The following is a 14,651-nucleotide window of genomic DNA, read 5'->3' as shown; positions in this document are numbered from 1 at the left end:
CAGGTGTTAATGGGTCATAGTAGTAGCAGGTGTTAATGGGTCTTAGTAGTAGCAGGTGTCTGTAGCAGGTGTTAATGGGTCATAGTAGTAGCAGGTGTTAATGGGTCTGTAGTAGTAGCAGGTGTCTGTAGCAGGTGTTAATGGGTCATAAGTGGTAGTAGCAGGTGTTAATGGGTCATAGTAGTAGCAGGTGTTAATGGGTCATAGTAGTAGCAGGTGTCTGCAGCAGGTGTTAATGGGTCTTAGTAGTCTGTAGCAGGTGTTAATGGGTCTTAGTAGTAGCAGGTGTTAATGGTGTCAATGGTAGTAGTAGCAGGTGTTAATGGGTCTTAGTAGTAGCAGGTGTCTGTAGCAGGTGTTAATGGGTCTCGTAGTAGCAGGTGTCTGTAGCAGGTGTTAATGGGTCGTGGTAGTAGTAGCAGGTGTTAATGGGTCGTAGTAGTAGCAGGTGTTAATGGGTCGTAGTAGCAGGTGTCTGCAGTAGGAGTTAATGGGTCTTCGTAGTAGCAGGTGTCTGTAGCAGGAGTTAATGGGTCTTCGTAGTAGCAGGTGTCTGTAGCAGGTGTTAATGGGTCTTCGTAGTAGCAGGTGTCTGTAGCAGGTGTTAATGGAGTCTTAGTAGTAGCAGGTGTCTGTAGCAGGTGTTAATGGTTTGTACTAGTAGCAGGTGTCTGTAGCAGGTGTTAATGGGTCGTGGTAGTAGTAGCAGGTGTCTGTAGCAGGTGTTAATGGAGTCAGTAGTAGTAACAGGTCTTAATGGTCGTTAGTAGCAGGTGTCTAGCAGGTGTTAATGGGTCTTCATAGTAGCAGGTGTCTGTAGCAGGTGTTAATGGTTTGTACTAGTAGCAGGTGTCTGTACCAGGTGTTAATGGTTTGTACTAGTAGCAGGTGTTAATGGTTTGTACTAGTAGCAGGTGTCTAGCAGGTGTTAATGGGTCGTAGTAGTAGCAGGTGTCTACAGCAGGAGTTGGTGCCAGTAGGCAGTGCTGAAACAAGCTTCTGTGTCAGGAGTTGTCAGAATCCGTTGCAAGAAGCATGCTACAGGTGTGTGTAGAAGGTGTCTGTGGCGGGTGTGTGTGGTGGGTGTCAGTGGCAGGTGTAACAATGGTGTCCATGTTCCAGGCATCTGTGGAGGTGCAGACTCTCAAGGAAAACCTGAAGAAGGCAGAAGCCGACCTTGCCAAGAGAGGGGGAGAAGACAGACCCAGAGAAGATGGTGCCAACACTTTTCCTAACATAAACACCTACTGTCAGTGGCACTGAGAGACTGAACAAATCATGTCTTTGAATTAATCTCAACTTGAGGAAAATGAACTTTGTAATGCCCTGATATGTGTTCATTGGTGTAATCTTATTTTTTATCAAAGTAACATCCAGAGTTGACAGATATCTATTGAAACAAGATGTTGAAATTTAATAGAGATTTCATACTCAGAATAGTTTTCAGAATTTGTGAACATGTTAGTTTGATATTAAACAGCTGGTAGAACTACCTCAACTTGTGTCTTGAGGAATCCCTACGTCAACACGGAACTAGGTGAAGTGCTTAGTGATTTGTGTGTTCCATGTTCCAGAGGCCCGACAGTCGGAATGAGAGTGCAGAGATCAGTAGACTTGAGGATGAAATTCGAAGGCTGAACAAGGCTTTGCAGGATGCTGAAAACAGAGCACGACAGGTAGGGGAATTTCGACATGGTGTTCTGGGCTGACTGGTGCAGGAATTTTCACACAGGGTGTCTACAGGGTAGATTTCTTTGTGCAATCTCCTGATGCTTGTCATTGTTTGTCATGAGCCTTCCCAAGGATGAAAACCATTTGTCATGGTTTTTTGCCAATCTCCCCAACACAGCATTATTATTTAGCATTTTATTTCTTTTTTCAGGAGCGTCCAAGGACCCGTGTTGACATATGCACCAAGCTCCGACTCCGACCGAGTGAGCCTCGTCCCTCAACTCAGGAGGAGAGTAGAGAGAAGCTTAGGTGTATGATGAACTCCAGCGTGAACTGATGGAGCTCTTATGGAGCGGAGGAACCACGAGGCACCAGGAGGAGGAGAGTGAGAGAAGGGTAGGTGTACAGCATGACTGATGGAGAGAGTGTACATCATGAGAGAAAGGAGTAGGTGTGTACATCATGAATGATGGAGGAGAGTGACAGCATGAAGAAAGAGAAGGTAGGTGTACATCATGACTGATGGAGGAGAGTGAGAGAAGGGTAGGTGTACATCATGAATGATGGAGGAGAGTGAGAGAAGGGTAGGTGTACATCATGACTGATGGAGGAGAGTGAGAGAAGGGTAGGTGTACAGAATGACTGGCGGTAACAGGGTGTAGGGTTACGTCATCGTAGTCTTAAGGTTTCCTTACATAGTGGAAATTCAACAAACACGGCTGACAGGGCCATGATCTACCAAGGTCGGTTCAAGGGTCGGCCGGGTTAGAATACTGGCCTTCAGTAACCCATGCTTGTCGTAAGAGGTGACTAACGGGATTGGGTGGTCAGGCTGACTGACTTAGTTGACACATGTCATCGGTTCCCAATTGCGTAGATCGATGCTCATGCTGTTGATCCCTGGATTGTCTGGTCCAGACTCGATTATTTACAGACCTCCATCACATAGCTGGAATATTGCTGAGTGCGGCGTAAAACTAAACTCACTCACTTACAGGTATTCAGTCTCACATAATAATAATAATGGCTATTCATGGCGTGCCTGTTTCCAAGCACTTGTGCATGCTCAAAGCGCTAACAAATTATTACCATAGATAACCCAAGCAGACAGTGGGGCGCTAGATGGTTAACAGTCAAATGAATTATCCCACCAGGGACCCATTCACTGCTGAGTGAACAGAGGCAATTCATGAACAAACTCACTCGCCGAAGGTGAGACCACTTGTGTCACATGTGCTTTGTTGTGGGGCTGGACATAAGTCATAACTCACATAATCCAGCTGCCAAACACGGTCACCCATCCAAGGACTGTCTGCGACCAGCGTTCTTTAACTTCAACAGATTTGTTACCTGGTCTCTATACACAGGACCACACGGCATGAATTCTTTTGTCTACATGCTGCATGTAGGCTTTTCCTTAAGCTGTCACTGAATTTGATCTGTACAACGACTGGTGTATTGTTTCATTCTAATGTTGAAGCCCATTTCTGGTGTCCCCCGCCGTGATGTTGCTGGAATGTTGCTAAAAGCGGCGTAAAACCAAACTCAGTCAGTCAGTCATTCTAATGTATTGCAGTGACGTTGTCCAGTAATTAAGCAATCCAATTTTTTTGTCCAAAAATGCAAAACCTGCAGCTCAGCTTATTCCAGCTTGCGGTTTTATATTTCAACCCAGATCCTTTGAAGTTGTGTTTTAAACAATATTGGCTGGAGTGTATGAGTTGGAGAGAAGATAAAATAGGACTGCCTCTGATGTATGGACTTTTTATGGTTTTGAGTGGCCTTTTTTGAAGTTGAAGAGTCAGATAAGGACCAACTTTATGGATGAACAACTTCTTTGTTTAGGTGATGCATCATATAGTTGCTACATAAGTGTTGTTATGGTGGAGCTAAGAAACAGGAATATAGTTCCATGAGTATTGATGACGTAATACATAGGCTGATCGGTTGTAATGTTCACCTGTCCTCCTCCCCGAAGGTGCTGGATGCAGAGAATGAGATCGCGCTGCTGACAGAGGAGATGCAGCAGAGGGAGGAGGAGTTTGAGAAGGAGCTGGAGAAACAGAGGCAGGAGGCGGAGCTGATCAGGGTGAGGAGATGGATCTCATTGTGAGAGGCATTCTTGACAGGGTCGCGGTACAGGTGCTGCAGAGTTGCCTCCCTTATCCGTAGCTGTTTGTATCAGTCCCCTGAACGGGTATAATTCACACTGTGTTGTTAGGGAGCTTCATACTTGTTTTCTAATGTTGTTGGGCACAGTGGCACAATGGACTCAGATGTCTTTGACTCCCTGCCCAACAAGGAGGTACTGGTTGTGGGTTTGAATCCTACCATAACGTGACGGATACCGTAAAGTAGTAGCAGATTCCTCATGAACATTACTCTGACAGTGGCATATATATGAGAGTACAAAGTGAAGGGTCCTCTCCTCAGGGTGTTTGACTCCAGGTCAGCCCTGAATCTTTGTTGAACATAAAGGTCCCTCATGCAGAGGCCCATCTCCGTGGTGTAGTGGTGGTAAGCGTCCGCCCGAGGAGAGCTGAAGGTCGGGGTTCGATCCCGATCGCGTCATACCAAAAAGACGTTAAAATATGGTACTTGTTGGTCCCTTGCCTGGCTTCGGCTTTAATGTTACAACAAGGACTGGTCATCGCCTCGAGTCAGTATAATGTGTGTCTGAGTGGGGTATTCATGCTTCACTGCGGCATGGTATCTCAGTGGGCCTAGCACTATAAAACCAGCTTAAGTCTGGGCTAGTACAAGCAGCTGCACATACACATACACATACACACGCATGCGATCGAGTCATATGAGCGAAATATTCTCAAGTACAACGTTAAACCCAATTTCACCTCACCTCATGCAGAGATATATCATATATTTTGAACATTTTAATGAGACTGAGGTGACATTAAGTGTCCTCTCACTGCTGTAGGAGAAGCAGGAAGCCCGCATCCAAGTGATAGCAGATGACCTTGACCTGGCTCAGCAGGCTGCGGACCACCTGCAGGGCCTGCTGGAGACGCGGGACGGACAGATGCAGGACGACATACAGGAGGCTGACATGTCCAACCAGATGATGGGTAGGTGGAAGAATAGGACGCAACATGTTTCCATTTTGATTATGATTATTCCAACCAAGGTTGAAGAACAGCCACTGGAATGTTCAGTATCCTTTGTCTGTAAAGTATAAAAATATCACCTTATGTGAGAAAATATACCATGTTTTCTGATAAGCTGAATAAAATCATAGTATCCAACTTGATGCTTACTTTATAGCCTACAGCAAAGTCTACAATTATCAGTCAGAAAATTAAGGTCTCAAGTGTTCCGCTCATTCATTCGCACCACTGATCTACCCACCACACACACACACACACACACACACACACGCTTGCTGACTCACTGTGCTCTGACTACTAGTGGTGTTACGATTAATTGAAATAATCGAAGATTGATCGCAGTGACCAAATGACCAAGCAATCGATCACATTTTCTCATGATCGAACATAATTAAATTTTTATTGTGTTCATTAAAATTCTGGCAATCTGATTGGTTAACTGGGAACATTTCTTTTGATTTCATTTCCCAATGAATCTAAAAAAATAAGCCACCACCGAACCGGACTACTTTCGGACCTGAGGAATGTCGGGGAATACCTTTACACAGCGAGGGAATTCCCTTGCACTCGGGTACCTTAATGAACTTTGGATAAACATTGAAGTGATACATTGTGGTTAACATAAACAAACAACTCAAAATTATCCGTGAACGTTAATAAAGTGTTTATTTAATAAAAAGTGTTTGTCATAATACATTATTTGACTGGTTACTGTGGTTACCACGCGCAGTCAGCTTAACAGTCGTCTGCAACTTGTCTTGTTTTTACATTCCAACAAGATGGCCGATTCAAGTACGGAAGTTTTGATCTGGGGAATTTTGAGTCGATTTTCGAAGATCAATCTACCGGAAACGCGTTGCAACTCTTAGCCCACGCGGATAACATTGATTTTCCGATGATTTAGACCTGGAAGAAATTGAAAGTTTGTTAGAGATAACAGCATCAACCAGATCTACAAAAAACATCGGCAAAATCACGAGATGACGGTGCAATGCCAAGTGCGATGATAAGCCATTCCAAACACATCGCTTTCAACGCGTTTATCAAATAATGATTTACTTCGAATGGACGACTACAGACAATCAACATCCACAAAAAGAAACACAAAATGGGGTGTTAAACTATTCCAAGGTAGATATACACAATTCATATAAATATTATTTTCAAATTCCATCCTACGTATATTTTCTCAAAACGAAACACAGTTCATCAGCACAAAGTTGTATTTTTAAAAATGGAACAATTATCAGAATGAGATTAAATTATGTAGATCTAACCGAGAAAAATGATTTGCTATAAAGTTACAGCAACCCAAGTCAAAAATACCAGTTCACTCGTTTCATGTCTGACATATGTCGCAATGCCCAATGTAGTCAGTCATGAGACTGCTCATTGCCTTCGCGCCACAGCAATACAAGCCATGAGTGACGCTGGCTTTGAACTTCGTCACATAATGTTTATGAGTGGCCATAGGAATGAAAGTTCCGTGCGTAGTTATAGTCGCCACACAACGACTACTCAAAAACTAAGAATTAGCGAGACACTTTCCGCCATTGTAACGCCTCGACAAGAGCATACGCGATGTTGGAACATCAGTTCATGGCATACGCTAATCCCAGTCACATCCTCGCCCCTTTCCGCTTGCATGCAAATACTGCTTGCCACTAACAATCTCAGTTCCACTAACTTCATGTCATCGGAGGCTTCATTTCCAATTCTCACTTTTCAAACTGTGTCTTTCAGTTCGCTGGTAATAATTCAAATGTTTGAACTTGAAACTTGCCGTTACCGGCATGCGTCCACGCTGTGTTGTTCCGCTCTGATTCGCAACCCCCGATGTTAGCTTGGTTGATTGACAGCTGTTTGGGGTGCTCTATGCTGATTGGCTAATGGTTTTGGTAGCGTGTCATTTTATGTAAATGAGTCACCTTAGTCATGTCAATGCCATTACCGAATTCTTACAATCGAAAATGTTAATGCGTAAATCGGTGGTAACAAAGATATCTGTTTCGATGAATTTGATTGTGTTTAAATAAAATATTGGTGAAAGCCTATAGTATTTGTTGTTGAATTTAATTATAAGGATTGACTGTGTATTTCTTTCGTTGCATTGAGGTATGAAACTAAAACCAATGTGCAAACTTTTGTAAGAATCGCTACGCTGATTCATACAGTTTGCACATTGGTTTTTAGTTTCATACTCAATGCAACGAAAGAAATACACAGTCAATCCTTAAATAAACGATTTTGGAACTACTGTTTTAGTCCTTGAAAAACTTGACAATGGAACATATGTTAGAAGTTGTCAGGGCATTAAAACGTGTTTACTTCTTAAAAAACTCACTTCACTAACTGAAAAGCCATGACTGAATATTTCTTGAAGACTCCGGGAAGTTTATGTTCATGATATATTAGTCATCCCTTTAAAGTAGCAAGTTGCATCATGTTATAAATATCTGCAATAACAACCTGGATAGGAAAATCTGAAAAATGATGCTAACCAAGTTTTTTTGATGATTGTTCGTTGGTAATGAAACAATCATCAATTGTGAGATTTCAACCAATTCCCAACACTACTGACTACACTTAATGTATTTAGTAAGCTACTGTACTCCCTGTACCCAAGGTACTAACTGTACCTACTGTATTGACTGTACCCTCTGTCCTGCAGCTGCCCAGGAGGAGGAGTTGACCCGTCTGTATGACATTCTGGATGCTCAGAAGGAGGAGATGGAGAACCTGAACCAGATGCTGGACTACCTGGCCCAGCAGGGACCCGAGGGAGGTAGGTCTCTCCTCAGCTGATGTTCTAGATTGTAGTTAACCACTAGATGGAACGTATCTGAGATGGAGAACCTGAACCAGCAGGGACCCGAGGGAGGTAGGTCTCTCCTCAGCTGATGTTCTAGATTGTAGTAAACCACTAGATGGAACGTATCTGAGATGGAGAACCTGAACCAGCAGGGACCCGAGGGAGGTAGGTCTCTCTCAGCTGATGTTCTAGATTGTAGTTAACCACTAGATGGAACGTATCTGAGATGGAGAACCTGGCCCAGCAGGGGACCCGAGGGAGGTAGGTCTCTCCTCAGCTGATGTTCTAGATTGTAGTTAACCACTAGATGGAGCATTATCTGAGATGGAGAACCTGGCCCAGCAGGGACCCGAGGAGGTAGGTCTCTCCTCAGCTGATGTTCTAGATTGTAGTTAACCACTTGAGATGGAGCGTTATCTGAGATGGAGAACCTGGCCTTGAGGGACCCGAGGAGAGGTAGGTCTCTCCTCTGCTGATGTTCTAGATTGTAGTTAACCACTTGAGATGGAGCATTATCTGAGATGGAGAACCTGGCCCAGCAGGGACCCGAGGAGGTAGGTCTCTCCTCTGCTGATGTTTTTAGATTGTAGTTAACCACTAGATGGAACGTATCTGAGATGGGAACCTGAACCAGCAGGGACCCGAGGGAGGTAGGTCTCTCTCAGCTGATGTTCTAGATTGTAGTTAACCACTAGATGGAGCATTATCTGATATGGAGAACCCTGGCCCAGCAGGGACCCGAGGGAGTAGGTCTCTCCTCAGCTGATGTTCTAGATTGTAGTTAACCACTAGATGGAGCATGTATCTGAGATGGAGAACCTGGCCCAGCAGGGACCCGAGGGAGGGAGGTCTCTCTCCTCTGCTGATGTTCTAGATTGTAGTAAACCACTAGATGAAGCATTATCTGAGATGGGAACCTGGCCCAGCAAGGTCCCGAGAGAGGTAGGTCTCTATATCTCAGCTGATGTTCTAGTGTTCTAGATTGTAGTTAACCACTAGATGGAACGTATCTGAGATGGAGAACCTGGCCCAGCAGGGACCCGTGGGAGGTAGGTCTCTCCTCAGCTGATGTTCCTAGATTGTAGTTAACCACTAGATGGAGCATTATCTGAGATGGAGAACCTGAACCAGCAGGGACCCGAGGGAGGTAGGTCTCTCTCAGCTGATGTTCTAGATTGTAGTTAACCACTAGATGGAACGTATCTGAGATGGAGAACCTGGCCCAGCAGGGACCCGAGGGAGGTAGGTCTCTCCTCTGCTGATGTTCTAGATTGTAGTAAACCACTAGATGGAACGTATCTGAGATGGGGAACCTGGCCCAGCAGGGTCCCGAGAGAGGTAGGTCTCTATATCTCAGCTGATGTTCTAGTGTTCTAGATTGTAGTTAACCACTAGATGGAACGTATCTGAGATGGGGAACCTGGCCCAGCAGGGACCCGAGGGAGGTAGGTCTCTATATCTCAGCTGATGTTCTAGTGTTCTAGATTGTAGTTTACCACTAGATGGAACGTATCTGAGATGGGGAACCTGGCCCAGCAGGGACCCGAGCGAGGTAGGTCTCTATATCTCAGCTGATGTTCTAGATTGTATAAAGACAAGAGTATTAGGGATGGAACTTATCAGCCTGGTGTCAGTCCACGTCCATTCATCACAGTTGTACATCTCCCAGTGTTTTTGCCATCTCCATTTCAGTTGGCCCTGGGTTTGACGACGAGTTGTGGCGTATCAGACAAGAGGTGAACAACTTGAAGGAGACACTTGCCATGCAGTCAGCCTATGTCCAGACCATGCCTCCTGACCATGCCGGGGCAGCGGGGGTGGCCGCGGCGGCACAGGCAGGAGTCGGCGTTGGGGTTGGTGCTGCACCCCCCTACAGACAACCACCTGTGGTAGGTACCACACAACACACCTGGGAACTTTGGGCAGAATAGGTTACTCACAAGTCTTGTCAGTTAGTGCTACATTGGTCTATGTGGTCCCACTCTGGTGGCAGGTTGCACACACAGAATCGGTTACTCACAAGTCTTGTCAGTTAGTGCTACATTGGTCTATGTGGTCCCACTCTGGTGGCAGGTTGCACACACAGAATAGGTTACTCACAAGTCTTGTCAGTTGGTGCTACATTGGCCTGTGTGGTCCCTCTCTGGTGGCAGGTTGCACACACAGAATAGGTTACTCACAAGTCTTGTCAGTTGGTGCTACATTGGTCTATGTGGTCCCACTCTGGTGGCAGGTTGCACACACAGAATAGGTTACTCACAAGTCTTGTCAGTTGGTGCTACATTGGTCAGTGTGGTCCCACTCTGGTGGCAGGTTGCACACACAGAATAGGTTACTCACTTCAAGTCTTGTCAGTTGGTGCTACATTGGCCTGTGTGGTCCCACTCTGAGTGGCAGGTTGCACACACAGAATAGGTTACTCACAAGTCTTGTCAGTTGGTGCTACATTGGTCTATGTGGTCCCACTCTGGTGGCAGGTTGCACACACAGAATAGGTTACTCACAAGTCTTGTCAGTTGGTGCTACATTGGTCTATGTGGTCCCACTCTGGTGGCAGGTTGCACATCTCGTTGACGCTAACATGGGATTCTATAGCTGACTACCATAATGAGATATTTACTTGCTCTTGTAAACACAGTATACGTTGAACCTTGTGTACATTGTAAGGTCCAGATAGTATCAAGGTCCATGTAGCGAGGAAATCCATGTGACAGAGACCCATGTGAAGATCTTTATGATGTGGGGCAGTGGAGTAGTCTAGTGGTTAAAGCATTGGCTCGTCACGCCGAGGACCCGGGTTCGATTCCCCACATGGGTACAATGTGTGAAGCCCATTTCTGGTGTCCCCAGCCGTGATATTGCTGGAATATTGCTAAAAAGCGGCATAAAACCATACTCACTCACTCACTCACTCTTTATGATGTGGAGATCCTTGTCATGTGAAGATCTTCATGATGTGGGGATCATGTCATCTGAAGATCCTTGTCATGTGGAGATCATATAAGGTGAAGATCCATGCAATTTTGTTTCTTTCCCAGGTGCCACAGCCAACGATGTTTGCGCAGCAGAATGCACCCCCTGGGTCAGTTCAGGTTGGGTCAGCCCCACCCTCCATCCGCCCCACCCAGCATCCCACACGACCTGCATCTAGTCCAGCCCAGGCCCCAGCACCCCACTCCTCACCCGCGGGACGGACCTCCGCCCCCCTGCTGCACTCCTCACCGGCCACGCCCCTTCTCCACAGCTCCCCAGGACACAGTCAGGCAGCTTCAGGAAACGGCAGCGTCCCCCCACCCAGCGCTATGTCTGTACCCATCATGGGAGGCAATCTGGTGAGTTGTGTAACCATATATTCAAAGAATCCTGAATCTTCTAATAACATGCATTAGTTTTTAGGTTTTCAACAAATTCAGTGTCACATGTAAACCAATCTCAGAAGAGTTCTTTGATTGGCATTCTGTGGCGGTGTGTAGTCCTGTGCGTAGAGCTCAGGTCACAATCAGTTGAAGTTAAGCAACGTGGTCGCGGACAGTCCTCGGATGGGTGACCGTGTTTGGCAGCTTGACTCCTGAGAGTATCTAGGACTTCAGTCCTGCCCCACAACGAAGCATATGTGATACATGTGGTCTCACCTTAGGCAAGTGAGTTTGTTCAAACTTGCCTCTGTCCACCCAGCAGTAAATTTGGGTACCTGGTATGATACGATGGTAGTCTGAATTTGAACCTTGAGCACCTGACAGGCGACCGGTTGTATTCTCCACAGGGAGTGTTCTGTACTCGTTGACCAGGGGTAATGTGTCGGCGCTTTGAGCATGCGGCGTGCATGGATAAATGCGCAATATTAATGGACTATTATTATTATTATTATTCTAGAAGTTGGGTAAATGAAGAATGAGGATTATTGTTATGGATACACAACTTCTTTAGCCTATACAGAATAAAGAAGTTGTATATATATAAAAATAGTGCATAAAAATAACCCAGATTCACCATAATTATAAATCTTGGCACTATTGCGATCTTCTATGTTTTCCTGATTACAAGTTCAGTATTTCATTAACCTTGCATTCAAAGAGTTCAACATATATACATTTTTAACTGAATGTGTGGAAGCGGTTATTATTAGTGTGTCAGTCATAATGTGTATGTTTGATGGCAGGGTGCTCACCTCAGCTCACCTCCTCGGATTCACATGCTGGAACACCTCGGCACCCAGAGACGGGAGTCAAAGGCGCCTCCTGGTGCCAAACCTGGCAGTGGGCGACCAACAGAGTCAACTCCAGTCAGACAGTCAGCGCCACCTGGGGCAGAAGGTAACGTTGTTTCTGATAATCTCAACACATGACATATTAGTTACTATTTGATTGACTTAAGACTGGTAGGTAGCAGTCTTAGGATTTCAGACAAAAAATGATCTCAGTCTTAACTTTTAAGACTAAAAAATGTACATGATCCTTGATTTAAGACAATTTTTTTACTTAAGATCAAAATGACAGATTTAAGCAATTTTTAGACTTAAGTGAGCCTGGAGCCTGTCTGATAATGAGGTCTTACTGTTGAACGCAGGTTTCATCGGAATATACAAGTTTCAGACAACCCTTTGATCCAGCATTCTGTTCTCCATGGCTGATAAAAATTTCATCCTTTATTATTTATTTATTTGAAAAAAAACAGTATATTACTCTGAATTGTGTTTGTAAACTGCACTGGAACCTGTTGCAACTTTGTGCTGTTGGTATTTGAATGTACATGTATTTAAGACAAATTACTTGACAGTTATTAAAGACATCGCGCCATGTTAAAATGTGTGTCAAATTTACAAATCAAACAAATGTTTTCCAATATTGTATAAGTCTCTGTGTAAGTTGTAGTGTTGGTTGTGTGTGTCAATACTTGTGGAATGCTTTTATAGCTTACAATTTTGTGGCATTTGTTGTGTGCGTTTTGAGCTGCTAGAAGGTTGCCACCATGAGTCAAGGCAACCTTGATTATCACTGAAGATAAAGTTGACATATTTTGTCATGCACAGTTTTGCGAGTACATTTTGTGTGTTGAAGGTGATAATCAGTATCAAAGTTTTTGTACTTGCCGTGAAATATATAATACAGAAATAGTAAACACTGTAAAACAGTGTGGCTGATTTACGCAAACTGTACAGATGTTTTACTCTATACGTTCAAAAACAGATTGAAGGCGTTTCCTATAAATGTCACTAATAGAATGCATAGTTAATTATTAATTAGTAATATTTTACAATAGGAACAAGGTGACATTGTTCAGTACAAAGCACAAGCCCAGCCTATCTTCATCATCTATCATCCAGGTATTGCTTATTTCAGCACCTTCATCCACATTCAGCATCCTTGTTGTTTCAGTTGATGATGCAGATCGTCTCAGTCAGCGCAGTGAGCGTGCCACAAGTCGCATTTTTGGGCGTAGCCGACCTCAGATGCGTAGGAAAGCTTCGCAACCTTCAGCCTTTGAGCCTGTGTACAGACCTCAACCTCACCACGCACAGTACAACTCTCCCCCACCCCCAGGCTACCCCCCAGCTGACCCCAACATGTACGTTGGAGGGACACCAGCGCAGCCTGTGGGTGGAGAGGGAGGAGTGGCGCCCTGGGGAGTGCCAACTTCGCCAGGTATTGCCGGGCCACCACACGGAGTGCCCGTCCACGGCCATGTAGTTAGTGGTGGCCATCCAATGCCTGGCCCCACCCCAGGACATACTCCGGGGCACGTTGAGGGTACATATGCTCCCTTAGACCCCAGCCACACCCAGGGACTTCCTGTAGCATCCCAAACAGATCCAAGAGTTGCCTTTGGTCCAGTTAATACTGAATATTCCTACCCTGTAGGTTATCCTGAAGGAGACTACCCCGGATACCAGCCTGGTTACCCAGGGTTACAACCTGGGGTACAGCCAGGAGTACAACCTGGGTTCTACCCCCTACCCGCTGGGGGCTCACCTGTCCCCCAAGGGGGTTATTCTGTGGGTCAGCAGGTATACATCCCGACAGGGCCAGCACAGAGTGTGGGGTATAAGCCTGGAAGAGTCTATTATTCAGCAGGTGGGAAAACACCAGTCAGGATCTACTACCCTACAAATGGAAGAATCCCCATGCCTTCATCTGGTCCACCCCCTCCGCCGGGAATGCATAGTGTTGGAGTTATCTCCCCTGGACCTCGCCCAGGATCCATGCCAGTGACACCTATTGCTACGGGGACTCCAATTTCGGATTCCAGACTTTCGACAACTGTCAACTTTGATGGATCATTCATAACACCTCCAAGCCCGATACGTAAGTGTAGTATTTTATTTATCCCCTTGGAATATAAGGCGGTCAAACCTATTTTATTTTGTCCTTTAATATCGGTGTGTACCTGACATAGAAGTACAAGTTTCGAATCCCAGTTCCATGTTATTTTTTCTATAGCTCAATAGGTCCTCTTGTATACAGATGGTCTCATTAGACAGAAATTCTCTCATCAAGCTGGAAGTAACTGTCAGATGATGTGTTCTTTCAAATGTGCGGTGACCGGATGGATTTGTCATCTGATGATTCTTGTTTTACCAAATACAACATGGCAAATGCTTGGGAAACTTAATAGAGCTTGCATACACTTAATATGGGTATACAGTTGTCAATTCTTACAGGAAAATTGTTTATTAAAAAGAAAGGTACATAGATCAATTGAGAGATCTATTCAGATTCAGTAGCAAAATTGACACAAGGACATTCTTGTTGTGCCATCTTTTTATACATATATTTTTCTGTATCTTTACCGAACTTGAATACATGTTGGGGACATTTTGAATGACAGTTAAAAGTTGAATCGATTAAAAACCATGAGTTGGGACTTTGGGATAGATTATGATTGATTATACGTTGTATCCTTCATATGAAAACCCATAAATACAGTTTGCAATTTCACATACACCTCTCCCTAACTGCATCTTGCCACAAACCTGATTGTTCTGGTAAAATATGTTGACATAAGTAATCAAAAATAACACAAACATAGTTAGACATTGCAATTCTCTC

General features: G+C 44.7%; 1 protein-coding gene across 1 annotated transcript in view; it reads left to right on the top strand.

Annotated features, from left to right (window-relative positions):
* LOC124273795 (centriolin-like) overlaps window positions 1–14,651 on the top strand; it is a gene marked incomplete at its 3' end in the record, with an annotated part of 73,757 nt that overhangs the window by 43,069 nt on the left and 16,037 nt on the right. Inside the window, 13 exon segments of the mRNA XM_046709107.1 lie at window positions 1,123–1,216; window positions 1,575–1,585; window positions 1,587–1,676; window positions 1,883–1,903; window positions 1,905–1,940; window positions 1,942–2,067; window positions 3,650–3,760; window positions 4,607–4,754; window positions 7,465–7,578; window positions 9,298–9,494; window positions 10,644–10,937; window positions 11,765–11,918; window positions 12,981–13,907. Of these exon segments, the coding sequence (XP_046565063.1) occupies window positions 1,123–1,216; window positions 1,575–1,585; window positions 1,587–1,676; window positions 1,883–1,903; window positions 1,905–1,940; window positions 1,942–2,067; window positions 3,650–3,760; window positions 4,607–4,754; window positions 7,465–7,578; window positions 9,298–9,494; window positions 10,644–10,937; window positions 11,765–11,918; window positions 12,981–13,907 (2,323 nt within the window).

This window comes from Haliotis rubra, unplaced genomic scaffold (genome assembly GCF_003918875.1).
Source record: "Haliotis rubra isolate DU_JTF1 unplaced genomic scaffold, ASM391887v1 Scf1037, whole genome shotgun sequence".
NCBI classification, from domain to species: domain Eukaryota; kingdom Metazoa; phylum Mollusca; class Gastropoda; order Lepetellida; family Haliotidae; genus Haliotis; species Haliotis rubra.
This window is presented reverse-complemented; position numbering and strand designations above follow the sequence as displayed.